The 26685-nt window shown below is 45.0% G+C and overlaps 1 protein-coding gene across 9 annotated transcripts in view; it reads left to right on the top strand.

The window, feature by feature from the left end:
* The first annotated feature begins 1061 nt into the window (after positions 1-1061).
* Positions 1062-26685, top strand: part of EDARADD (EDAR associated via death domain) — a 60948-nt gene continuing 35324 nt past the window's right edge. For 4 of the 9 annotated variants that reach the window (XM_082423158.1, XM_082423151.1, XM_082423152.1 and 1 more), the window contains exons 1-4: positions 1062-1533; positions 11719-11777; positions 15099-15138; positions 20728-20786. In XM_082423158.1, coding sequence (XP_082279284.1) covers positions 1470-1533; positions 11719-11777; positions 15099-15138; positions 20728-20786 — 222 coding nt within the window. In that variant the 5' untranslated portion in view covers positions 1062-1469. The other 5 variants (XM_082423157.1, XM_082423156.1, XM_082423153.1 and 2 more) reach the window with 5 other exon arrangements.

Genomic DNA, 26685 nt, shown 5'->3' with positions numbered 1-26685 from the left:
TAAAGTGTGCACACAAAGTAGCACACTAGTAACTTTGTGTGCTAAAGTAACACAAACTCATGGTGACAGGCCTGTGAGTCAAATCCAGCACATCTGACTCTTTGGTTACCAATCCCCATTTATTGTGATTCCGAGATTCATGAGTTAATTTAGGTGCTATCAGGAAAAGTCAAAAATGTCTATTTTAAAGAGTGTTTTAAAACCCTCTTTGGGTAGCAGTAGAAGGAAAAGCAGAAGGACACAGTATAACAGCAAATAGATTGTATGGTAGCCCTTTGGCAACTCCAGTGGGTGATAATTGTTTTTAAGTGTCCATCAACAGATGAATGGATAAAGAAGATGTAGCAATATATACAATGGAATATTACTCAGCCATAAAAAGAAACGAAATCGAATTATTTGTAGTGAGGTGGATGGACCTAGAGTCTGTCATACAGAGTGAAGTAAGTCAGAAAGAGAAAAACAAATACTGTATGCTAACACATATATATGGAATCTAAAAAACAAACAAACAAAATGGTCATGAAGAACCTAGGGGCAAGATGGGAATAAAGGCACAGACCTACTAGAGAATGGACTCGAGGACACGGGGAGGGGGAAGGGTAAGCTGAGACAAAGTGAGACAGTGGCATGGACATATATACACTACCAAATATAAAATAGATAGCTAGTGGGAAGCAGCCGCATAGCACAGGAAGATCAGCTCGGTGCTTTGTGACCATCTAGAGGGGTCGGATAGGGAGGGTGGGAGGGAGGGAGACACAAGAGGGAAGAGATATGGGGATATATGTATATGTATAACTGATTCACTTTGTTATAAAGCCGAAACTAACACCATTGTAAAGCAATTATACTCCAATAAAGATGTTTAAAAAAATAATTGTTTTTAAATTAGTTTTTTGTAAATTAAAAAAAAATTCCACTTGCATTACACTTTAGAGTTCACAAAGCACATGGGAAAAATAAGGTAATGAGGGCTTATGGTTGCAATTCATAAAAAGTAGGTACAAGGAAAGGGAATGAAAGGGAATAATATATATAGTCAGTTTTCTTTTAAAAAATTAACGTTGAAGTGTGTTTCTGCCACCCATCTTCTATTTGATATAATAAGAGTGGGAGTGATAAGACAATCAATTCAGGGTTTTGAAAAGCAAACCAGCTTCAGAGCAACGCTTGAGCTTGTGTTGCCGACTTGCTATGTGGTTCCTGACAAGCAACCTCAGAAATAATTCCATCATCATGGGAAGTACAGAAAGAACCACAAACCAAACCTCAAAATGGATGCTAAGAGAAAACACCGTTTAAAAAAATTTCCCTTCCTATCAGAAGGCAGACCAAAAGGAAGTTCATCCTCCCACCCACAAATTCCCCAGAGAGCTTTCCACCAGAAGGTCGACACCCAGCCGGACCCTCTTCTCTGAGCCTCTAGTTTCTTTCATGGCATATTAAGTGCCGATCTGGAGAGTGCCATGGGCCTCAGGACTACTAAACAGAGGGGGAGAGGCACAAAGCACGCCCGTGGTCGCCAAGAGGGTATGTACACACTTGCTGCTTTCCCGCATTTTTCGGAGCTGAGTTTTTAGCCAGAGGCTGCTCCTTCACGATAAATTGACTAAAAGCTATGTTATCTCTTTCAAATCAATTCCTCTCTTTCAATTCTTATGTGTGAAGACAAAGGTTATTTTAAACCCTTAAGAGATTACTATTAAATTTAAATTGCCTGTAACCATCGTATAGTAATAGATTTATGACTGATGATAGGTTTAGTTAAAATATAACAATCTTAAAAATATTCTTAGTGAAAGATTCCAATCTGTGCGCACGTAATTGGTATAAAATTAAAAAAATTAGACCTTGGCATTTCCGAGGGAGCCCTAAGCTATTTTTCTAGCGAGGCTGTGCGAGTGTATCAGGCTTCCTCTTTTCACTCCCTTTGTGTTGTAAGTACCCTGGAGGTCATGTAATAACCAATGCCAAAGAAAAATCAAAATAGAAATTATTAGCGTGTGCCATCATGCAGCGGCGTACTCTGCCTAAAGAGCAGGAAATGGTCTAACATCAGATCGCCGCCAGGCATCTCCGCCCAGGCCTGTGCGCGAAGGAGAGTTGCGGCCGGACTCAGGGCGAAAGGAGGGAGCCAGGAGAGCGACCCGCGACTGCAGCCGGCTTTTAAGGCTAATAATCGCTTCGCAGCAGGTCCCAGGCAGCACTCGCGCGAGCTCCGCGGCGGGACCTGCCGTGGGAGACCTGGGCGCAGGACTGGAAGGGCGCTCGCGGCGGTAGCTGGGGACCCCAGGGCACCCGGGGACTCTCCCCGCGCCCTGGCCCGCTGCACCCGGGCTCCGGCTCGCGCGTCTGGGGGCGGGGGGTGGAACCCGGACGCGCACGGCAGGGGCTTTGCTAATTGCCAAGCAGGAAGTGAGCGCCGGGAAGAGCGGCGGAGACAGGGGAGGAGCGGGCGGAGGAGGGGCGCGCGGAGCCGCCGAGGTTCGCTCCCCGCGCATCCGAAAGGCAGGGCAACCCAGCCCTGCAACCCGGCTCTCCTCCCCCGTCCCGCCGGCCGCCCGGCCCGGCTCGGGCGCCCGTCGGCCCCATGGCTTCTCCGGAGGACCCTGTGCGCGCGGGTAAGTTGACACCGCGCCGCACCCTCACCCGGAGCGCGGACCGCGGGTCGCTAGATCGCGAGGCGTCCGCGTCTGGGGCGGGGCTGTCGGGGCCGAACTCCCCGCGAGCCCCGAGGGGCGACCTGGGACCACCCTGGACCCTGGCGCCCGACCCGGGGCCGGACGGGGGACAGCGGCGGCGCCCGGTCCCGGAGGGCGAGGTGCGAGGCTCCCCCCGCGAGCGGCTACTGGTGGCGCCCGCCTCCGGCGGCCCCCTGGCCCCAGTCGCCCCCAAGCGTGTCTGAGACGCCCCTTCTCTCCTCTCGCCCCAGCCTCTTTGTTCTGCACCGGGGATGCCAGGTTGAAACAAGCCCCTCAAACCTCTCTGGCAGAAAAGAGCGCAAGGGGTGGATTTCTTTTTTCCTCCCGAGCTCTCCCTTTCTCCCCATTCAACGTGCCTTCTCATTTCTCCCCTTCTCTCCTCGTTTCACTTTTATTAAATGGTTTTGTTCTAAATATTGGCCCTCGGAGCTATTTCATAAACTAGTATCCACAAAACCAGGTGGCTGATCCCACCTGTAGAGGCCTTTGGTTAGAATGGCCTCTAGTTCTGTCGTTATCGTTAAATATTGTGTTTGCACCTGAAGCCAGAATCTAGAGTTTTCTTTAATCTCACTTGAATTGAAAAACCGTAAAATACTGTCTGTACCTGAGACCAGGCTCTCGATTTTTCTTTAATTTCACTTGAATTGAAAATCTTCCTCAGATTTCACCTTTCAGGAATTCGCTGTCCTTGCTCTCCCATACCCTAGGCTGATCCTCAGCGAATGTTTGTCGAACACGCGAGTGAATGAATGATGTATCCCCCAGAGCACACTGGGGCTTTTTCTAGTTTTGTTGAGGCTGGAAAGGCTAGGGAGAGAACCAGATATCCAGAACCATAGATACCTGCTTAGAGACACGTGTTCCCTATTTTATTTCTTGGGCTTGGGCAGGGCCGGAGCTTGAATGTTTTATTGTTCATTTGAGGCTTGAGCAGTTAGGAGAATGAGAAAGTATCTGGAGGTGGGTCAGAAGATTGCAAACTTGGCATTGTGATGTTCTGCGTCTGGGAGAGTTTCCTGGAGATTTTAAGAAAGATCTAAATTCTTCTTCAAGTGGTGGTTCTTTAAGTGAGGAATGGTAAACATTTTATCCATGGGAGATGGAACATAAATAAATGGTTTGGATATCCTTCTCCTCCCCCATATTCATTGTTTGGAAAAACAGAAGGGGAAATTAAGGGAGAAATCCTACCCCTGCCCCCCAACTTTCACCTCCGCATCCACTTCCTCTTCTGAAAATGTTAATTGGCAAGACGCCAAGAGGTGTTAAGCTAGATTTTACTAACAGTGGTTTCGCATCTCATTCAATGATGATGGTGAAGGAGATTCAAAAAGATCTTGATCGGGACCCACTGAATGGGGATACATATAAGGTCTGCTTGGGACCCCCAAAATCAATGGCACCAGAGGAGGTGGGTGCTGGGAAACACAGCTTCATGTATAAAAAGCCTCAGTGAGTCAAGTGTGTGATCAGGCCACCAGGGCAGCTAATAGGATCTTAGATGACAGTAATAGTACTACAGGATCTAGAAGTCCGGTGATGCTACTTAGCCTGTTTGGCCCAGCCAAGATGGAAGCTCACAACCTGGGACAAAGGGACTTGGAAATCCCAGCACATGTGGCGGGATGGGAGACCTGAGGATATGATGATAGGAGGGTGTCATTCGGAAAGAACCTGGCTCCTTGACTTTGAGAGGTAGAACCCAAACTTGTAGGTGGACTTTTGTTGGCTTCCTCCAAAGAGGGGAGAGACCTCCTGAGTAGAGATCTGCCTGTCACTTGCAGGGATGTTGAAGAACATCTCCAGGCATCTGAAAGAAACACTCATGTCCATTCCCACTCTGGAATTCTATCCATTAGATGAGGGTTCTTCCAGTTTAAAAAAAGATATATAGTATCTCCACACTTGCATATAGAAACAAAGGGTTGGACAGAAATATGACCCAAAAAATGACTTCCTCTTTCTAACATCTCATACCATTTCTGTAACCTCCAGGACACATCCCTTCCATTTCTGTAATGAAGCCACAAGTGGTGATAATGTGTAAAACTCGTTAATGTGGCATTTTCATGTCTCCACCCCAGACCCAGTTACCATGCTGTCTCACCAGATTTCCTGCACTCACCTCCCAACTGGTATTTCCACACACACTGTCACCTTCCACCAACCTGTTCACCTAAAAGTGGCCAGAGTGACCTTTTAAAAACAAATCAGATCTTGCCATTCCTCTACTCAGAAACCTGCGCTGACTTTCCAGTAAACCCTCAGTCCTTCAGTGGTGTCCATGCTCTGTACGTGGGCCTGTAGCTCTCCCTTCAGTCGGCAAGCCTGCTCTGTCTCTTCGTCTGCACTGCAGCCACCCTGCCTGCTCTGTTTCCTTGAGAGCCCTGGACCACCTGCCTCCTGGCCTTTGCACAAGTTGTCTCTGCCGCCTGGAAGCCTCCCTTCCCCTCCCCCCAACCCCTGCCGGTCCAGTTACCTCCTGCCCACCCTTCAGATTTCCGATCAAAACTGATGTAGATTCAGCTCCATGTCACACAACCTTGGTGCACCCTTCCAGCACCTGTCACCGTTTCTAGCTGTGAAGATTTCACCATTGTCTCTCTCCCCCATTAGACTATAAGTTCTTGGACAGAGGGCACATCTGTTTTGCTCGACCGTTTTTCTCCAACGCCTGGCCCAGTACCCAGCACATAGTAAGCCCTGGTTAAATACTTACCATCTCAGTAAATGAATGAAATATATAAAATATAACCACCTATGCATCAAACTGTGGGCAGAAAAAGCTCTTCCCGTATTGGCATCTTAGGAACTGATTCAGTTAGATATGTTAACTGGGTTTACCTTGTAAAGGTAAAAAAAAATAAAGCTGTTTGTATATCCACATGCATATAACAAAGGTGGGTATCTATTATTATACCGTATGAACTTAATTAAAAAAACAACCCTTTGCCCTGAGAAAATTTACACTGGCAGGAAAATAGTCATGCTGGTTACAGTGTAGCCATCTCATTCCGTCTCTACCACTAATAAACCATCCATCGTGGAATGAGTCAGAATTGCCTGTTGAAAGTGAATAAAATCTGGTTCACGTTCATACAGATATTAAGGACAGAAACAAAGAAAGAGGCTTTGAAAGTCAGGAGAGTTGGGGAGATGGTACAGTTCATTGCTTCGTCGCAGTGAGCTAAGTGCCCTTGGCCACGGAGCGCATCAGCATATGTTCTGCCTTTGTTCATCCTCGGGGTATTGTTTGCACTGCACACAGAGCTGCTCCCTGGGAGCCCTGGCCCAGGACAGCCCCTTAGGTGGCATCTCACCCCTCATGCACCCCTCTGAGCCCTCCTCTGTGCTTGGATGGGTCTGAGGTGGCACCGTGTCCTTCTTGCAAACTCCAGTAGCACCGGGAGCAGAAACCAGGACTAAAGGGGGAACCACTTCGAGCAGCACCCTTATTTGAAAGGCTGGACCGGCCAGTTTGTTCACCACATCCACCAGAGAGTGCTGACAGGCTGCGGTTTTCGTTTCTTCCTTCCTTCTTCCCTTTCTCCTTCCCCGTCCCGTGGGTTTTTCCAATGCCCACTTCATTTCTTTCCCTTTCTTACAATGCCTCTAAGTTTTATTCTCTCTACCCAAGTATTTCCCCCTTGTCTGCATTCCTCTTTCATCCCTTGGTTCATCTCTTCTCTCCCCTCGCCTCTCCCTCAGCTTGGCCATCATCCAGAGAAGTTGCTCTAGAGGTGCACCTTCTTGATCCCTGGTCCTTTCGCAGCTTGTTCAGCCCCTGCTCTGAGGTGCAGGGATGACAGAGCAGGGCTGCTGCCAAACACAGAGAAGAAGGTAAACTTAGCAGCGTGTCAGCGCTGCTTGCCCTGAGAGCTTCTGTAATCCTGAATACGGTTAGGACTCTAGGGCTTCCGTAGAATCAGTAGTGAAAACAGCTGTAGGTCAAAAGAAAAGCTAGGGCACAAAAAATAATAACAGAGGAAAAATAAATGAACTCTGAAATCACCGAGTTCAAAGAATTGCCTTTACTTTTTCACTAAGAAGCACAAAAGGCCCCACTCTTTTGACTCCTGATGATCGGGAAAGCCAGGAAGCTCTGACACGCTTCCCTCTTTGTTTCTCTGAAAGGACATCTTTAGAGGAGATCTTTAATCTTCCTTTGAGGAACTGTCTTGAGGAGCTATTGGCCCTTATCTAACGTGATTCATAAAGGGAGATGTCCGGACGTGACCGCGCTGCTCTTGGGCAGCTCACCCGCGTCTGTGTTGGACAATCCGAGATCGTTCCTGGTGGAGAGGCTGCTGGGTGCAGCCCACGGTCTCCAGGGCTCCTGGGGATTCTGATTCAGGAGCTGACGAGAGCTGGGTCTTTGAGTGGATGATGGGTAGGTGAGATTTTGCATTTAGAGTTGATGCCGGAATGATGAAAGCTTTGGGGGATGTCGGGTGAATGTGTTTTGCGCATGGGAAGGACATGAATTTGGGGGCCAGAGAGTGGACTGTTATGGGTTGAACTGTGCTCCCCACCCCAAAAAAATTTGTTGGCATCCTAACCCCCAGTACCTCAGAACGTGACCTGATTTGGGAATAAAGTCTTTACAGAAGCAGTCAAGTTAAAATGAGGTCATCAGAGTGAGCTCTCATCCACTGTGACTGGTGCCCTTATAGGAAGGGAAAATTTGGACACAGAGATCCCCCCAGGACAGTCTGTTCCCCCCAGGACAGTCTGTTATCAGGTGGTCAATGCAGGAACCACTTCAAGCAACCCGAAGGTAGTGGAAAACGGGTAGATTTTGAAGTCAGAAAGTCCCAGATCCAAATTCTGCTGCTTCCTTTGCCCTATGACCTTGGGCACTCAGTATGGATAAAGGAGACACTTGGCCCTCTCTCAGGGTTACTGTGAGGATGAAACGGGGCTGTGTGTAAACCAGGTAGCATGGGGCGGTGGGGTGGGTGGGCGGGGAGGGGTACTGGGTAAGTGGGAGCTCTAATTGTAACTGGGCTTCCTGTGTCGGAGTGACCTTCACCTGAAGATGCTCTTTTCACCTTTGGGGCCCCTACTTCTCACCACTCATGGACTTTTAAAGCTGGAAGGGCATGTGGAGGCTCTCTGTCCCCCTGCCCTCTGAATATTACAGATGAAGCACTTGAGGCCCAGAGAAGCAAGTAACTGCAGCTGGCCTCGATAGCTCTCACCTGGGGCCTCTGGGAGCCAGGCCGGGTGCCCTTCCAGCAGCTGAGTGGCATCAACTCACCATGAGTTTCACTCAGGCCTTTTGAGGACCTCCCCAGAAGATGCTCATGTGAATTAAACATCATTCTCATTGCCATCGGTGAGACCCCCCTTTGGTCAATTACCAGCTAATTTGGGGTGATCTCTGCCTTCTTTAGAGTCACCAATCCAGGAGAATGGTGGCAGCTTTGGGACAGTAGAGCGACAGCCAGGAGCAAGAGGAAGGTCCCCACCCACCCCTGGCTGAGCTGCTGGCCTTGCCACCTCGGAGCTCGCACGATCCCCCTTTCTGTTTCGGCTTCTTCGTGCCCCATCTAATACCAGAGCCTTGCCTAGAGGCCCAGCCTGCTGTTACCTGGGGCCTGTAAAAATAAACATTTTAAAGCTTCTGAGTAAACTATTTGATTTTATACTAATAATACTGTAAACATGTGGCTCCAAGAGCTCTCAGAAATACTTTAGGACAACTGCTTACTTCTAGACTAGTCTCAAATAACCAGGATCAGCCCTCCTCCAAATAATCTGTCGGTACACATCACGGGCCTGTGAGAACAAAGGTGTTTCTGCGTGAACTACAGCAAGGGCCAGGGGGAAGGCCCGGGATCAGGTAGAACAAGTGGAGCGACACCGTGGGCCTGGGTCTGTGAGCGAATTTGGCAATAACACGTAAGGAAGAACTTCATCCCCAGCCTGGTCTACGTCAGAAGCTGATACAGTCACAACCATGCGAATGAAAATAATAAAAGACCTGAAAGTGCCTCTAAGACTGGTCCTAAACCTTTCCTGATTGCCTAAGCCTTTCCTGATTGCCCTCTCACTTTGCTGTTGTGCTTCAGAAAACAACAACAACAAAAAAACCCTGAATTCTCTGTGCCCTTCCCATCTTAAATTCCATCTATTCTCAGAGGTTTCAGACCAAAGCAAGAGACTTTGGGCCTCCAAACACTTGTCCTGTTCACCCCATCACCCTCTGAGGCACAGATTCTCAGGGGAATTCGTTCCCAAACCTGACCTGACCAGAATAATGATGATCAGCTGGGCGTGGGAACCAGCCACGTGGACCCCCTCCTGTTGGCTGGGAACACTTAACGTGAGTCATCCAAGGTCATACCGCTAGACTCATTCAAGGTCAGGCCACTAGGTCTCAGCGGTGTGTCGGTGAGGACCCAAGCCTTCTCCTCCCAAGCCCTGTGTGCCTTCCCTTTAACTGTCCTGTTTGCATTCTCACTGCTGCTTTTGGGGTAATTCTGCCTTTCCCAGCTGTCTCCTCCATTTTCTTCCTCTTCGTCTTTTTCCTTCCTCGCGTACTAATGTCTCTGTAGGAAACAGGCCTAACTTGTCATAGACTTGGTGGGCAATAGCTGCACAGGATACCTATTAAAATTCCACCCCCCTAGTGGAGGTAAACTTTTAAAGTATTATCATCCAAGGAATGCCCTGGTGGTCCAGTGGTTAGGACAACACGCTCTCACTGCTGAAGGCCCAGGTCCGATCCCTGGTTGGGGAACTAAGATTCCACAAGGCCGCGTGGCCAGAAAAAAAGTTTTATCATCCAGATACACTTTGGTGAAAATGAAGTGGTTGAGACTAGGCTGTGATAGGAGGGAAAGAAAGGACTGGAGGCTACTCACGGTGGCTTCTACTACCCACTCCCCAGCCAGGAGCTAGACATGACAAGGATAGAAAGGAAAAACTGGAAAACCGAATGCAGGTGTCTGGCTGGACCTATTTGAAGTATGCTCACGTGTCCCGTTCTTTTTCATCTCTAGGCCTTCGCCTATGCTGTTCCCTCTGCCTAGAATGCTTTTCCCTCCCTGACTTCTCCTGGCAGCTTCAACTCATCCTTCTGGACTCAAGTGTCATCTCCTCTATGGGCTCCTCTCTACCCACTCTTCACTCCCCACCAGACACCCCGGGCTGGGCTTGTGTTCCTCCTGTGTTTCCATATCCTTCTGCATTTCTACTGTCTTAACACCAAGTGCTCTGTATGATAATTGCCTTTTCCTTGGGCAGCAGGAGTTCTGTAAACTCAGGGTGGAGTTAGCAACACAACTTCTTCTTATTGTTCTTTACATTGACTTAAATCCAGGTCTGAGTCCGTAATCTACTGGGCTGGCAGGAAATTCCATTTCAGTCCAAACTGGGGCCTGGCCCCTTCCTTAGGGTCATATAGGAATCTAAGAGGATCATGTGGTGCTTGGAAAAGGAGGGGCCTTGAATTTTTAGTGCATCCGGGTGGGCTTGATGTCCTTGTTATCCAAGCCTGAGAAGACTCTTGAGGTCCAGGAGCCCTGTGTTTCTCTTGCAGACCCAAATCATGGGTTGGTTTCTCTGTGGGGCTGGGAACCCTGGGACCCAGGGGTTAGCCCCCTCCGTGCATTCCCTGATGTGGTCTTGCCACCTCTGGGCTCTGCTAAGGACCACGGCACAGTCCCCACTCGTGGAGCTGCAGTGTCTGTCCCCTGCTCCATGGGGGGACACTGGCAAAAACTCTCTCCTTTTGCCCCCACTCCTCTGGGCCACCTCCTTTAATCTCTCCAGTGACTGTAGCCTGTCATAAAACAAAGAGATGTTCCCTTCACACTGCTTCTCCTTTGGGCATTGTCAACACCTGCACGGAGAGAAATGTGAGAAGTCTGGACACATTCTCGGATGGGAAACATCTAGGGAGAACAAACAAATGATCTCCATAAGTTGTCCTGTTTTGTTTGTTTGGATCCCCCAAGGCATTCCCAGGACCTAGTGCCTGGGCCACAGTATGTACTTAATGAATATTTGGGAGAAAAATGAAAGATGAATCTTGACTGGCCCAAGGCTGGCCACTTAGGGTTTTTCAGGTCGTGTAGTGACTGCACAAAATACTGAGGATCCCATTCAGACAGATGTGGTTATCGAGCAAGATAGTTTTCTGGCAGATGTTTCGTAAAGTGTCTTGGAAAGGGGGAGCTTTTTTTTCTAATTTTCTTGCTCAAAGTTATAATCAGATTGTTGCCGACCTGGGTCCTTGGACTCTTTAATCAATAGAAATTGATAAGAGACCAGACGAGAAATTCAGGCAATGCTTTATTGGGAGTCGTGCTGCAGCATGAGAGGTAAAATCAAGAAACAGGTACCCTTGCTTGCTGTTCTAGGGGGGCGCGGTGAGCTGGTCCCTTAAATGGGGTGAGGGTGGGAGCAGACTGGTGGGTCGGGCCTGAGGGGTGGCTTAGGTGGCCTGCCCACCCCCTTGGTGGTGCTGTGTGCAGGGGTCACGTGCAGTACCCTGCTTTTGCTCCCGGCACCTCAGAAATGGCAGTTGGTTTGTGCCCTTTTTGTATTTTCTGTATGTTGTTCATAATTTGCCCAACGGCACTTGCATGCAGTTATTTTTAGTCTTTTATAGTTTCTTTGTACTCGGTTGCTTGAGGAGATGTTTGTCCAGGTGCAAGCGCTCCAGTAAAGGGTCCCAGGTCCCAGCCTGTCTCAAAATCCAATATGCAAAAGAGTCATTAATATCACATTCACCTAATTTGTAGTTATTTGTATCTCTGAGTATTTGTAGATATCTGTAAGTAAACTGTTCCAAAATATTTTTTTAATGTAGTTTATTAGTCATAATCACTTTCTTGATGCAGCCTGAACTCATTCTTTCTTATTTTGTCTCCACTAATGACTGAAAGTAAGCTTTTCTCCAAACTGATTGGGGTAGCTTGTGTCTATATGAAGACAGTTATCAAAGGACACACTGTGCTTCTAAGTTAAAGAAAATGCTCTCCATTTGTTCTCTTTACAGATCATTTGACAAAGGAGCCAGTGGAAGACACAGACCCTAGCACTATATCCCTTAATATGGTAGGTTACAACTTTTACATTAATGGTGATGACTCCTGTTTTTCCTTTTTCCCCTTTGTTATTTCTTTATATTTTTTATTACTTAGTACTTACATGAAATTTGAAACCCTAAAATAAGGTTTTCCAAGATAAATTTCTTTTTCATGATATTTCTCTGTGACATAATAAACTTGGGGTTTCTCCAGGTTAAAAATGGTGTTAGACTCTGTTCTCATTTTGCACATTTCAGAATTGGTCTTCTTAGGTTACGTGAGGTCTTTATCTGCTTGTCTACTTTTAATACTATCTATTTTTAATTACGAATTCTTCAGAAATCAAAATATCTTAACTTGAGATTGAAAGAAAAAATAGGACAACCTTAAAGTAAAGGCGGGCTGCCCATGTGTCAGATGGGCATACACTGTTGATTAACCTGTTACCACTTGTTTTTTCTTTTAATTTTTAAAATTTATTTTTGGCTGTGTTGAGTCTTTGTTGCTTCACGTGGGGTTTCTCTAGTTGCGGCGAGCAGGAGCTACTCTTCGTTGCGGTGCGCGGGCTTCTCATTGTGGTGGCTTCTCTTGTTGCGGAGCACGGGCTCTAGGCACACGGGCTTCAGTAGTTGTGGCACACGGGCTCAGTAGTTGTGGCTCGTGGGCCCTAGAGCGCAGGCTCAGTAGTTGTGGCGCATGGGCTTAGTTGCTTCGCGGCATGTGGGATCTTCCTGAACCAGGGCTCGAACCCGTGTCCCCTGCATTGGCAGGCAGATTCTCAACCACTGCGCCACCAGGGAATCCCCTCTTCTGGTTTCTGATGGTCGTCGGCAGTTCTTGGTGTCCCCTGGCTTGTAGCTGCTTCGCTCTGTTCTCTCCCTTTGGTGGCACGTGGACGTCTTCTCCCTGTGTGTCTGTGTCTTGTTATTTCTTCTCCTCTTACAAGGACGTCTGTCCTGTTGGATTAAGGGCCTACCCTACACCAGTATGACCTCACCTTAAGTAATTCTATCTACAATGACCCTGTTTCCAATGAGGTCGCAGTCTGAGGTACTAGGGGTTAGGACTTCGAGGTATTTTTGGAGGGGACACATTTCAACTATAACATTCCTTCCAGGATTGAATACATGGTCCTTGACATGGCAGATGAGGTCCTCCGTGACCGTGTCTCAGCATCCCCCTGATGAGCCAGTTGTGTGTAGCTGTTTGCTGCTCCTCAAGTGCCCCACGCCCTCCCCCCGTCCTGGGATACCCAGAGTGCTGGTCCCTCCCTGCTTCCTCACGTACTGAACTCCTGTGCATCGTGCCACGCAGCTCAAGTGTTCCTTATCTGGGAAGGCTTCTCGGCCTTGGGGCCTTCGGGTGCTGCCTTATCCATAGTCCCTACTTTTTATCGCATTGTGTGGGAATTACTTGCTTGCCTGACTTCCTGCGAGGCTGTGCCGACCGTCTTCCCATATGCAGAGTGGGGCACGAAGCAGGCAGCAGTGTTAAATGAGCCAAGCTTCCCGAGATCCTAGAACGGCACCCTTCCTAAATCCCTTCGCTTCCTTTCCAGGGTCTTCCATGGAAACTGGCTCCATTATTTCATGTCCAACCCTGTCTTCCTTTTCCACCTCCAGCATGCATCTCTCCTACAGGCTGGCCCGTCTTCCAACCACCTGGCCTTGCTCCTCCGTGCCCACCATCTGCAATCACCATGCTCCTTTCTCTCGGTCATCTGAGTCCTGGGCGTTCTCTAGGCCCATCTCAACTGTCAGTCTCTCCAGGAAACCTGCGCTTGTTCGTTCATGTAGTCTGAACAGAGTCAAAATCTGGGGATGCAAAGATCATGGTCCCTTCTCTTGAAACACTCACAGTCTGTCTGAGGAAATAGACAAATACTTTGAAAAGAGCCTGATAAGCACTATAGTACAGATGTGTTTTCCATGCTCTGGGGAGCAGAGTATGGAGAAGGATTTAGCCTGGGGGAAAAGTATTTGATTTTTAAGTTCTCTGTGATTGATGATTGATTGATTGATTGATTTCTTTTTTCACTCAGGATTGTGGTTTATTACAGCAAAAGTATTCAGATTAAAGTCAGCCAAAGGAAGAGGGACATAGGACAGGGCCCAGGAAAGTTGCAAGCATGGAGCTTTCAGCTACCCTCTGTCAGTGATGTTGTGTGGACAGTGTTTACTGGTCTCAGTAACGATGTGTGATGATACAGAGTATTGACAACCAGGGAAGCTCACCCCGCCCTTGGGGTCCAGAGTGTTATTGGGGCTCAGTCATGTAGACACGCTTGACCACCAGTGTGTCTGACCTTAGACTCCAGCCCCTTCAAAGGTTGAACTGATACCGTAAAGATGATTGATTGATTTCTTTTGTGGAAAGGGGTTGGAGGCTTCTAGAAGGTTCTGAAACTTTACTGCCTAGCTCCAAAGAAACTCCGAGGAAAGGTGTTTAAAACAGAACCCCTGGTTCCACATTTGTTTCTTTTCCTCCTCTGTCCAAGGAAGATAGTGATGAGACTTACAGGAGAGTTGGGAGGTACAGCTTTTTTTTTTTTCAGGCTGGAGGACTGTGGACCCAAAGGCCCAGATGCAGATGATGGTGGGAACTGAGCCTGGGTCAGAGGACAGGCTAGGGAGATTGGGTGCATCCCCACTCCTCTCATGGAAGTCTTTAGAAAATGACTACATTGTATAATCTGCAGTAGAAGCTTCCAGAAGCTTAGATACCTGCATATTTGTCAGTACCAACAAAGAAATAATGTGATTGTAAGAGCATTTGCTATTTTGAATTCCCTGCAACAGTACTGCCCTCAACTAAAGCATTGGGGAATTGTGCATAATTGTGCATAATGGGTAACTAACTCGTAGATCTTCGTGCAATTAATGGGATAGTTACCTTTTGACTCCTGTCCTAGTCAACCCGTGACAGAGCTCTCCAATTGTGAGTACTGCTCAGAACACATGCTTATTGGCCCGAATGAATGTCACAGAAATGGTGAGAAGAGATGGGTCTGTCCCCATAATTCACTAACAGAAATGTCCCTCAATTTTGAGCTGCAGGAAATAGAAGAGCACTGCAGAAAAGAGAGGAAGTGTGGGTTAGTGGTCAGAGCTGAAGGCTTCTTCTGTTTCATGTTCCAACATTAACTTCTCATCCACCTTGGTTTCATTTCTGTAAAATTGAGAATGAAAACAAGCAATGGGTCAGGCATATTGATAAATCCAAGGCTAAAAACTTGCAAGGATTTACATTAAAATCATGACTTTCCCAAGACAAAGCTTTCTCTTCACTTTGATCTTATAATTGACTACGGTGTTTAAAAGTAACACTCCTCTTTTGTTGGTTTCTACAGTCAGACAAATATCCCATTCAAGACACGGGACTCCCTAAAGGTATGTACAGTTAATGTAACAGTTTAAACTTGTGATTACTTTCATATCTTGAACAAAGCACTAGTCAAAGTAATTTTTAATTTTTTAAAATTGTAAAACAGAAACATACTGATAATTTAGTGTATGATTTGACCTTCTCTGGTATGAATTTTCTTATTAAAATGTAGAAATTATTTTATAGCAAATTATACATCAAATTCCTATGGTGTTTTTAACATGCATAAAATGAAGAAAGCCAGGACTGTGGGTTGCAAGTGTCAGAAATGTAGCTCAAAGTAGTTTAAAATGGGGGGGGGGACAAGGTGGCTTAGAGTCTCTGGGTGCTGCTAAATCCAAGCATTTAAATGATGTCTCAGGCTCAGTCCCCCACCACCCCCATGGCTCTGTCTTCTGTGTTGGCTCCATACTCGAGCAGGCTTTCCCCACGTGGTGGGAAAGATAGTCTCTGACACCTCCAGCTTTACTTGGTGCAGCTAAAGATGCCGGGGCAAGAGGGAGCCTTTTCCCCAGCACACATGGCACAATTTTAGGGGCACATCGTGAAAGGAGCAGTTTGGTCATGTGGCCATCACTGTATCAGTTGCTGTCGTCGGAGGATGGAGGGGTGACCAGGTCTGAGCCTCAAGGTTGGAGGGCATGAAGTCAGTTCTACTCAAACCACAGGAAAGAGGGTTCTGTTACCAAACAAGGGGCAAGGGATGCTGTCAGGCCCCAAAGCAAAAAGAGCTTGCTTTTATGATCCACAGGCTAATGTCTCAGGCGTGGTACAGACCATAAAGGCCTGAGCCTTTCCTAATTTCCCCTGGGGCAGCCTGCAAGGCTGTATCCAGTATGGAGGCCGAGCTGCCGCTTATCGCACTGGAGCGTTTACCTTGTGCTGTGCTGACCGGCCAGAGAGGAGGGGTGGGGAACAATCAGATCTGAGCAGCTTCAGAGATGGCAGGGGCCCCCCGGCTTCCTGGAGAGGAAGGACTTCCCAGCACAGCCTTCTGTGGGGTTCCCCAGCAGCCCTTGTGGTGATGGGTATCACAGGGTCACTGGGCTGCGGGGTTGGGAGCTCCCTGGCAGGGCCCACCTGTGGTTAAGTCTGTAGTTCTGCCAGGTCCCCCTCCCTCATTCTCTACTCACCAGACTCTTCTTCCTGCTCCCTGAAATGACATCATTAGAGTTTCATTCCTTTTGCCTCCTGTGCACGTCCCAGGAACGGCAGTGGTGTAGGGAAAAGAGGCTGAAGGCCAGGTTTGAGCCCCAATCCTGGCTGTTCTAGGGGAGGCTTCTCCCAAGCACACTTTGCCCTTTCCCCTCTCCATGAATGACTTCTCAGTGTCCTGAATTCCCCAAGCTGTGATTGCCTAGTTCAGCAAGAAAGTGGAAGGTGCAAGCCAGGCCACCAGAACGAATCGGAGGCTGTCTTGGGCCGTGTTCCTTGGATTTTTAGGGTGCAGTGAAGAATTACTTGGGGAGCTAGTTTAAAATGCAGATTCTGGGCCCCACTACTCCAAAATCATGATGTGGTGGGTCTGGGGTCAGGCCCAGAAACCTGTGTTTTTAATGCAAACCTGAGTGGGTGGGACACAGACCTCCCTTTGAGAGCCTGCCTAAGAAGCTTCAAGAATGTGGCGTGCCACATGTAGGAGACATGTAGGAGAGACCCGAGCTGCAGCCAGACCGCCAGCTCTGAGAGGACTCAGCAGGTGACCTCGTGGCTCAGGGTCCCAGTGTCCAGTCTGCAGTGCAGAGAGGACAGTATTACACCGACCTCCCAGGGGGCTTGTGAGAATTCAACGAAACGAGCCTGGAACAGCACCTGACTCCCAACGAGCATCCGACAGGGGTGGAGGGAAATCTGGCAAAAGAATCGTGAGCAGTCAGGGTAGAGGACTGTTGAAAGCTTTCATAGCAGAGAGGCAAGAGTGGAACCACCGTTTTAGGTAGACTTGGCTGCAGCAACTATCCGAAGACCTTTTCTATCACTCTTGAACATGATTTCCTGTTTTAAGAGAAAAAGATTGTTGCTTAGCAGCCTGATAATACAGTAACTGTACCGTTGGGTTTCTCCTAGAATTTGAATTTTACAAAACCTTAATTAAAATGGTGGTGAGTTGACAAGTAACTCCAGATATTTCCTCTGTCCTTATTCATGAGGGGGGGCGGGGAAGTGTTATTAAGCACATAATTTCTTATCTCCAAGAAATACATCGTCTTCTATGTAATATTCAACATTTGCATTTCATAACAATTTAATGTCTGCAGTATTTTTTTCAAACATACTATAATGGAGCCGATATCATCGTTAAATGCTTATGGTAATTTTCTCATTGAAGTTGTTTTTAGGGAAACAAAGCCCATATATAACTAGTGAAGAGACTAATTTACAGCTTAAAAGTAAATGTAGGGCTTCCCTGGTGGCGCAGTGGTTAAGAATCCACCTGCCAGTGCAGGGGACATGGGTTCAAGCCCTGGTCCAGGAAGGTCCCACATGCCGCAGAGCAACTAAGCCCGTACACCACAACTACTGAGCCTGCACTCCACAACTACTGAAGCCCTTGTGCCTAGAGCCCGTGCTCCGCAACAAGAGAAGCCACCGCAACGAGAAGCCCGCACACCGCAACGAAGAGTAGCCCCCGCTCGCTGCAACTAGAGAAAGCCCACGCGCAGCAACGAAGACCCAACACAGCCAAAAATAAAAATAAATAAATAAATTTATTTTTTAAAAAAGTAAATGTAATCTAATTATATTAAGAACAATTCAGACTCTGACACTTAAGTGAATTCTAGGGGGGCTACTATATTTAATAGAGGAGTCGTTTGTAATTAGCTTGAACCATTTCCATATGATTTAAAAAGTCCTCAAAATGTATTTTCTTAAGAAAATTAGCATGTTTCACAAAATCTCCATTATAATTCTAGTATATTCCTGCTTTTCCCCTGGACAGTACAACATAGTCCCTTAACATGGTCCACACTAGAGTGGTTCTGAATAATGTGCTTTTACCATAAATCAGCTGTGGGAATCTAGTGTGATTTCAATGATCAGCACGTTTTTGAGGTGAAACGTGTTATTATACCTGTTTTCTTGTCGGGAACAAATGTGTAGCTTCTGCCTCCCCTGATTTTAGAGATTTCGGGAGATTCATTCTGTCAGGCTTCTGTTATGATAGGTGCTCTGTGAGAATCTGTAGGCACCAAACTCAGGATTAATTTAAGATTGGGGTTTATTTTATATCACAGAATTCCTGTATCTCGTAGAAACTGCTGGCTTGAGGGTTCTGAAGGGAATGTGACTCTTCATATTTTGAGAGAAAAATGTCTTTGGAAAAAGAATTCTGATTTTTGAGGCACTATTCCTAGTGAGGGGAAATTGCACATAACTACATCATAAAGCAATCAAGATTTTATCATCTTCATCTTCTCTGGCATTACTGCCCTTCCATTGTCCAAAAAAATTAAATAGCGGATATAAAGTTAAAGAGAAGTAGACTGATTTTATTGTTAATTATTTTGAGAAATTTGAACTTAAGCATGGATGATATTTGCAATAATTCGTTAACTAAATGGAGAAGTAGTAGTTCAGTTTGAAAAAGGAGAAAATAAACAAGTGCTCAGGAGATCACCAAAATAATTCCTACGTAAAAATGTCTGCCTGAAAACTAGCAGGCCAGTGTGTTGTATTTTAGACGATTTCTCATCTTGCCGATTGACTGACAGTATCTTGCTAATAGGTTTCCTTGTTGTAACATGAAACTAAAAACCCCTCCTTCCCACACGATTTACCATGACCTGGTCCCGCTCATTCCACAAGTTCACTGCCTTCCACCCAGCCATGACGCTGACAGTCTCCTGTTTTAGCAAACCAACCCCTCCCCCAATTACGACACACATACAAAGGTGGCCATTCTGAGAAAGTGTTTTCTTTTATGGAGGGTAGAGGGGTGGGAGAGGGGTACAACCACAGGAGTGCTTGGGGGACCATGTAAGAAAAGTTGCTTTTTAATTTCAAGCTAACATTGCGTTGGGAAATAAAAAGCCCCACTTGTCCAAAAATGCTGGGTTAACAATTATGACACCGGCCATTGTGAGAATTAGTATGACTGAAGTCACATGTCTGTTACTTTTTGCTCTGAAAAATTAGTGTGCATCCGAATTCTGTGGGGTGCTTGTTAGGTGTCAGATTTCTGGGGTCCCTGAGATTCCAATTCAGAAGGTCTGGAGTGGAGCCCAGGAATCTGCATTGTTAACAGGCAGCCCAGGTGATTCTGGTGCAAGAGAGCTGGGACTGTCTTGAGAAACAGAAGGCTAGGTAAGATCTCTACTGCTCCAGCTTAAAAAGATACCATATGGAATCTTAATAAAAGACCGTGCTTTTAGTTTAAATTTTGCAGATAATAATGTTAAGGAAAAAATGACCTTGTCTAGGCAGCAATAAATATAGCCCCTTATATGAATAAATCTATCAGCCCAGCCTATAATAGGTCAAAGAATGTTAAGGAATGTAAAAAAAATAGATGAATTAATCAATCTGTCACTCAGCCCTAACTTTTGAACCTTGAATTAAATGATTCTCTATTAAGGGCTTTACTAACTCTAAAATTTTACATGCCACTAAACATTTCTTTCATAACATAATATATTACTGGCGATTTTCAAGGTTAGAGTGTGATGTTGAATTCTGTGGTTAAAGATTAAAATCTGATGGAACAAAATCAGTTTTTAATGCATTTGTACAATCTTCACCACAAGTTGGGAACTGTGAAGTTAACACATATGTAAGACAACCTAAGGGTGGAATTTCCTTCCTACCAGTTAATTCCGAAAGGTGTTAGACATTTCACATGCCTATCATGTTCCTTTGACTTTCACTGGCAATCCCCACTTTAACCATAGGACTGAAGTGGTTTCGGTTTGCTTTTAGGAGGGTGAGCTATCAAGACAAGTATAATCCCACTCTGCTCTCTGAGAGATTTAGTAAACTGTCAAACAGTGAACACCGTGGAATCTGTTGTAAGGTTATCAGAGGGGAATGTGTTTGGACTACCTCCTGTTCACCCTGTTGGTGAGGGAGGGATCCTGCCCTGGGGTTATGGGGATGGCCACACACAGGACACCTGACACTGGGCAGATGAGATTGACAGTAGCTTGTGAGTCACGGATATTCACAGCCTGGGGAGGGAGGACGCTGCACGCCATGCAGGGTCGCATGGGGGTTGCACTTGGGAACAGAGTGAACAACCAGGGGCTGTGGGTGACAAGCGCTGTCCTGTCAAGAGGGTGTGTGACCCCTGGTTCCCAGGGAAGGATGTGATGACTTGTCTGAATAATTCAGTCGTCTGGCAGGGAACTGAAACCCACTGCTCAGGGATAAGCAGGGACTGTGTCTGGTCCCCTTGAAAAGGAGCGTTGTTTAGCTGGCGGTCTTATCCACAGGAGCAGAGCAGGGAGGGGGACTTGCAGCTGGGCCATTCGAGGTCCTCCTGGTTTTACCAGATGTAAACAGCACATAATACTGAGTCTTAATTTTAGGCCTTACAACCACAGAGTATGTGCTTTCTTGATCAAGCTTGCATCTTTTTTTTTTTTTTTAATCCCTAGCAGAGGAGTGTGATCCAATTAGTTTGAACTGCCCAACAAATTCTGATGTGCAACACCAGGTAAGAATAATTTCAGTTATATTTTTACCCTTAAGTACATGCTAATCCAACTAGAATTTATTTAGGAATTGTCTTCTAGAGCTTTAAAAATAAAGAAAGAACAGGATTTTTAGATAATAAGTTTGGAAATGCTCTTTAAGCATCCCAGTAATGTAGCATATCTATACAGCTTCTGTTACTTTTAGTAACTGGGGTGGCTTTAATCCATTCTTTGGAAATAAATATTTATCCATATGCCAAAAACCATCAGTGTTACTAAGGTAGAAAGGAGAGTTGCTTTCTTTCGTGTGTAGTTGGTATGCTGTGGATAGGAACTTTTTTTAAAAGCCTCAACAAAACTGGGTAGTTTAAAAACATTTTTGTAATGTTTTATAAAACTTTTACTTTGTTCAGATATCAGATGTCAAATTTTAACATATTATTATGTTTAACATATTATTTTAATTGTCGTTTTCCAAAATACATCTATTGTTTTCTGATTGTAAAAGACTGTTTGTTATTTTAAACTTCAGATACAACAAAAATGTACCAAAAGGTTGAGAATCGCTTGTGAACATTCCATTGTTCACCTTTTGAGGTACATCCTTCCAGAAGCTTCCTTGGGTCACCGTGTGCTTCAGTTACTACTTGTACTTTCCAGCCCATCTCTGTTCACTCACTCAAAGCTCATTAGCAAAACTGCACAATACCTCACATCTGTTAAACTATAGTTAGAACATTAAATGTCTCAAAAAGGATGTCTTGCCTCAAGATAGACCGGTTGGGTCCTGCTCTCTTTATAATATTGATACCAAGTTAATTTTTAGCAAGACAAATTTGAAGCTTTGTTTAGTCTTGCTTTTAAAACATCAGTCAGTAATAAATCATTAATAGTGATATTCTTGGACAATCAAATCATTTTTGTAGTGAAGCAGAGTTATACAATAGTTGATAAAACAAGCAATTTTAATCATAAACACGGTTCTCTTAAAAATTGTCAATGGTGCTACTTTTAACTTTGATTTGGGGGTCTTCAGTCGCCCACTGAGAATATTATTTTCTTATTTATTAATCCTGATACTCAGCATTTTTCTTGGAATTACAGTCTAATGATTGACTTTGACATTGACTGAATTTGAACTATTTTAGTGAACCTAAAGTATAAATTTTTCCCTTCTTGCAATCCTTAATTTGTTTAATAAAGTTTTGCTCCCCACATTTTTTGCAATACGATAACAGACTCCTTTGAAGATACAAGAATGTTACGTTGTTTGTTTAGTTTTAGGGATTTTCCAAAATCATTTAAGATTAGGTACAGAATATGCATTAGGACACTGTTCAGTATTTTTTCTAATTTCAGTGTTATAGTTCTGGCTTTATCAAGTGGACTGTCTTTAAAGATGAAAAAAGATTTATCAACTAAAAAAAGCGGGAAAAACCTATTTGAGATTTTAATTTAAGTTCTGTTTTAAAACAAGGTGTCTTACATTCCTATAAAAAGTAGCACTGTACCTACCTACTGCAGTTGGTTATTTCTTTGCATAATCTATAGGATTTGTTCTAACTGCTAGATATCCAGAAAGAGTCTTTGAAACCAACTTGGCAGTTAGAACAAAGAAAACTCACTAGGGGAGAAATGTTTAAAAAAAACAAAAACAAAAACATCCGCAGGCTTCATTTTCTATAGCTGAGACATTAAAAGCAAGTTGAAAATACATTCTTTAGAATATTAACATATGCTGTTTCATTGATTTTTATAATTTAAAAACTAAAATCCACTTCACTTAAGACAATTTTAGACACCTTTTTTGAATGATGCCACGGAAAAACATTGTGGTATCCTGGCATCAAAATGGAAATCTGACATGTCATAAAATTTCATAAAGGACCCTTTACTTTTAGTGATTTAAAATCAATACCCCATCTATTAGAACTATCCTACTTCTACAGTTTGTTACAGCTGGTACTCGTCGAGCATATGCTCCGAGACCGGGTATTCTTGGACATGAAATATACCAAGGGGAGTTGGGGGAGGAGACCAGACCCCAGGCAGAGCTTCCAGACCTGGAGAAGCAGTGTACACAGCATTAGATTCTAAATGTGGATATGGTTCAGCTGTTTAAAGTTTTTTCATGGTTCTTTGTTTTAAAAATATTTATTTATTTATATATTTATTTGGTTGCTCTGGGTCTTAGTTGTGGCAGGTGGGCTCCTTAGTTGCGGCTCGTGGGTTCCTTAGTTGTGGCATGCGAGTTCCTAGTTGCAGCATGCATGTGGGGTCCAGTTCCCTAACCAGGGATCGAACCCGAGCCCCCTGCATTGGGAGTGAAGAGTCTCATTCACCCTCATGGTTCTTTATGTTATAGAAAATGTTTCCCAGAACCTTTGTCAAACAATAAAATTTCAACTGCTTTAACTACAGGCACACATGTATGGCAAATGATAGTTAAGCAAAATTTATTCCAGTTTGTAGCCAAGAATCCATGCCAAGTGGAAACCGAGGTAATAAGAAAAACAGTAAATATTAGGATGCTAAGTTGGAGTTAGAAGTTATGAAAAAAATGACATTTTCTTCTGTTTATGCTGTTTTTTTTGTTTTACCAAACTGTAATTTTTTTTTAAGGCTTAAAAACCACATTAAATTATTGGTATGATATGGTATTATTAGTGTGATACTAATTTATGGTGTTGGTAATAAGGGAAACCGGTGTAGGGTGTGCAGGAATGCTCTATACTATCTTCTCAAATTTTCTGTAAATCTAAAACTATTTTGAAGTATACATATATTTTAAAAACCACACTAAATGGAATTTAGAATCTAGAAAAACAAAAAAAACTCATCCAAAATCCCACCACTCTAATACTCTATTTTTGTCATATTGATGTATTTATTCCCTTATACATTTTTTTCATAAGGATAATTATTAAAACTGTTTGCAGACAATTTTATATCTTGCTTTTGTTATATAATATTATCTCACAAACATTTCGTCCAGTTTATTACATGGCCTTACCATCCATCTGAATGGCTGCATGATACTGTCACCTCTGATATTTACTGATAGCAGAAATAGATTCGAGGATGTGTGTCTGAGGGCAGGATGAGAGCACTCCTGGTAGAAGGAATGCTGTAAGCAAAGGCTCTGAGAAGAGTCAGGGACAAATACTTTGCCTGGAGCTGAAGTATTGGGAGATTGTAGGCAGTGAGGCTGGAAGATCTGTTGGATCCGGGGTCCCAGAGCCTTGAATGCCAGAGAGAGGCAGGTGGAAGGTATTGGTGGTCTTAAGGGATGGTCCCATGACCGTATCTGGGACCCTGGGAGACTGGAGAGAAGATGAGACCAGGTCTTAGGCCTGTGGTTGGGAGAGGGGTGCTACCAACAATATCAATAGAGAATTCAGGAGGACGATAAGATTTGTGTGTTTTTAGGATTGAGAGTTGTTTGTTCGTTTGTGGGCTGTGGAAAAAGGAGATAATGGTCTATAGAGTTTGGGGTATGTGAGATGTGTGATAGGAAGGGCTGCATTGGGGGTTGGTTTAGGATTCCTGCATCAGGAGGTTACACTTGAAGCCCAAGGGGAGGATGGGACTGTCGATGAGAGAGTCCTTGTGGAAAAGCAGAGAGGAGAGCCCAGGATGGAGCCTTGAGGGACAATCTGGAGGCCAGAGGAAGAAAAGGAGCTCAGAGGCAGACAGAGGAGTGGCCAGAGAAGAACGCTGTCAGTGGTCGAGGCATCTGTACTTTCCTTTGCAGCACTTTCCCAGTTTATAGTTACATGTTTGCTGATGGCTTCATTGTCTCTCCCCACGAGGGCAGGGACTGCTGTGTTTTTTGGCTTGTAAGTGTATCCTCCATCCTTAGCACGCAGTAAAGTCTCAATAAATACATGTTGAATAAGGAGAGAAAAAGGCCAGGATTGGGCATTGCTTCACGTGCCAAGGAAAGGGCTGTCAACATCATCCTGTGGTCAAGGGCGAGGCCTACAAAGACACCTTTGGATTTATCCTTTCAGATGTTACTGGGACCTTTCAGGAAGGAGCTCGATCATAGGGACAAAAACATAATTGCAAAAGGCTGAAGGAGTGAGTGGGTGATAAGAAAGTTTATGTAGTTCTGTCAAATTCATTAAGGTAGCAAGGAAAAAATAGTAAACTTTTATTTGAAGGTGTTGGAAGATACAGGAAAAGCTTCTTTTTTTAAGGTTGGGAAACAACAGATTTTAAAGGCTAAGTTATCACCAGGAGTGGAGAGATTAAAAATTAAGAGGGAGAAGAAAGAGAAGTGGAATAATTAATGGGATTTGTTTTCCCTGTGGAAGGTAGAGAGGATTAATTTTCTTAGCAACCGTTTATTGATAACATCCTTAGCAATATCTTGTGGAGAAGACACAGCACATTGATTTCCCTCAAGGAATTTGTAATCTGGAAGGTGAGATATATGTGCCCCTATGTTAGATAAATAAAGTTATCAAAGGTACAGAGAGATGAGTTAGCATTTTAAAAGTAAGAACCTCAACTCTTTTTCAGAGGCAAGACTAGAAGAAGGGTTGGATGGGGAAAGATAGAAACTTCTGTTTTAGATGTAAAGGCAAGAAGTTGAGTTAGTTGATGTCAAATTTGAATTGTGCCTTGAATGATGACATTTGGATGGGGCAGGAAGGGAAGAAATCCATCGAAGTGGGATTGACTCTACACACTACTATATTTAAAATAGATAATCAACAAGGACCTACTGTATAGTGCAGGGAGCTCTGCTCAGGATTCTGTAATAACCTAAATGGGAAAAGAATTTGAAAAAGAATAGATACATATATATGTATAACTGAATCACTTTGCTGTACACCTGAAACTAACACAACACTGTTAATCAACTATACTCCAATATAAAATAAAATTTTAAATAAATAAATAAAAAGAAATCCAGCCAAGATATTAGGGGACTAAAGAGTTTGTTCTGTTCATACAGCAGGGAGGCCATAGGCCTTCGTGAACTAGGTGGTGGTATGACAGTGTTTGGTAAATTGGAAATAGACTGCAAGCGAATAGATGATGACCCACCCACCCACCCATCCATCCATCCATCCATCCATCCAGTATTTGAGTCCAAGAATGTCTCACCACTACTCTCCTAGGTGCTGGGGGGACATTGATGCACACTTAGAGCTTTCAGTGAAATTGGGCGTTTTTAAATCTCCGGCAAGGAAAGCTGAGTCGGAATGTTTAAGCTAAGAGACTCTCCCTTAGGTTCTCAGAGAGTCTCAGCACAGAAACAGAGGGAAAAGACAGAGAGAAGACATTTACTGAGCTCATTCAACAGGTAAGCAAGCTTCTTCGATCAGAGAAAGGCTTGTTTCTCCCACCCCCGGCATACCTGTACCCCAACAGCCAACGTTTTCTCTAACTGCCACTGAGGGAGGTGCTGCTCTAGAGGAATCTTGAGGGCCACGTTGGAAGTACGGGCTTCATCTTCCAGGCCCTGGGAAATGATGGGATAAAAACAGAGTCTTAAGAAAGGTTATCCTTGTAGTGGCTCGTCAAGGGGATGGGTAGGAAGAAAGACTGAGGCCAGGAGACCCCAAGTGGCTGTTATAGGAAGCTCATCCCAGGGGCCCCGGTGCAGCTGTGGAAGGAAGAATGAAGAGCGGGGATTGTAATTCCAAGACGTTAGTGTTCACTCGCTGTGACTGCTGTAACGAAGCACCACACAGAGGGTGCCTTAAGCAGCAGAAATGCATTGTGTCACAGCGTGGAGCCTGTGAGTCTGAAAGCGAGGTGTGGGCAGGGTTGGTTCCTCCCGAGGGCCGTGAGGGAAAGATCTGTGCCATGTTTCTCTCCTGGGTGTGTAGACAGCCATCTGCTCCCTGTGTCTCTTCACACCATCTTCCTTTTGTGTGTGCCTGTCTCTGTGCAAATTTCCCC

Source organism: Balaenoptera physalus (genome assembly GCF_965194825.1).
Source record: "Balaenoptera physalus genome assembly, chromosome: 14".
Classification (NCBI taxonomy): domain Eukaryota; kingdom Metazoa; phylum Chordata; class Mammalia; order Artiodactyla; family Balaenopteridae; genus Balaenoptera; species Balaenoptera physalus.
This window is presented reverse-complemented; position numbering and strand designations above follow the sequence as displayed.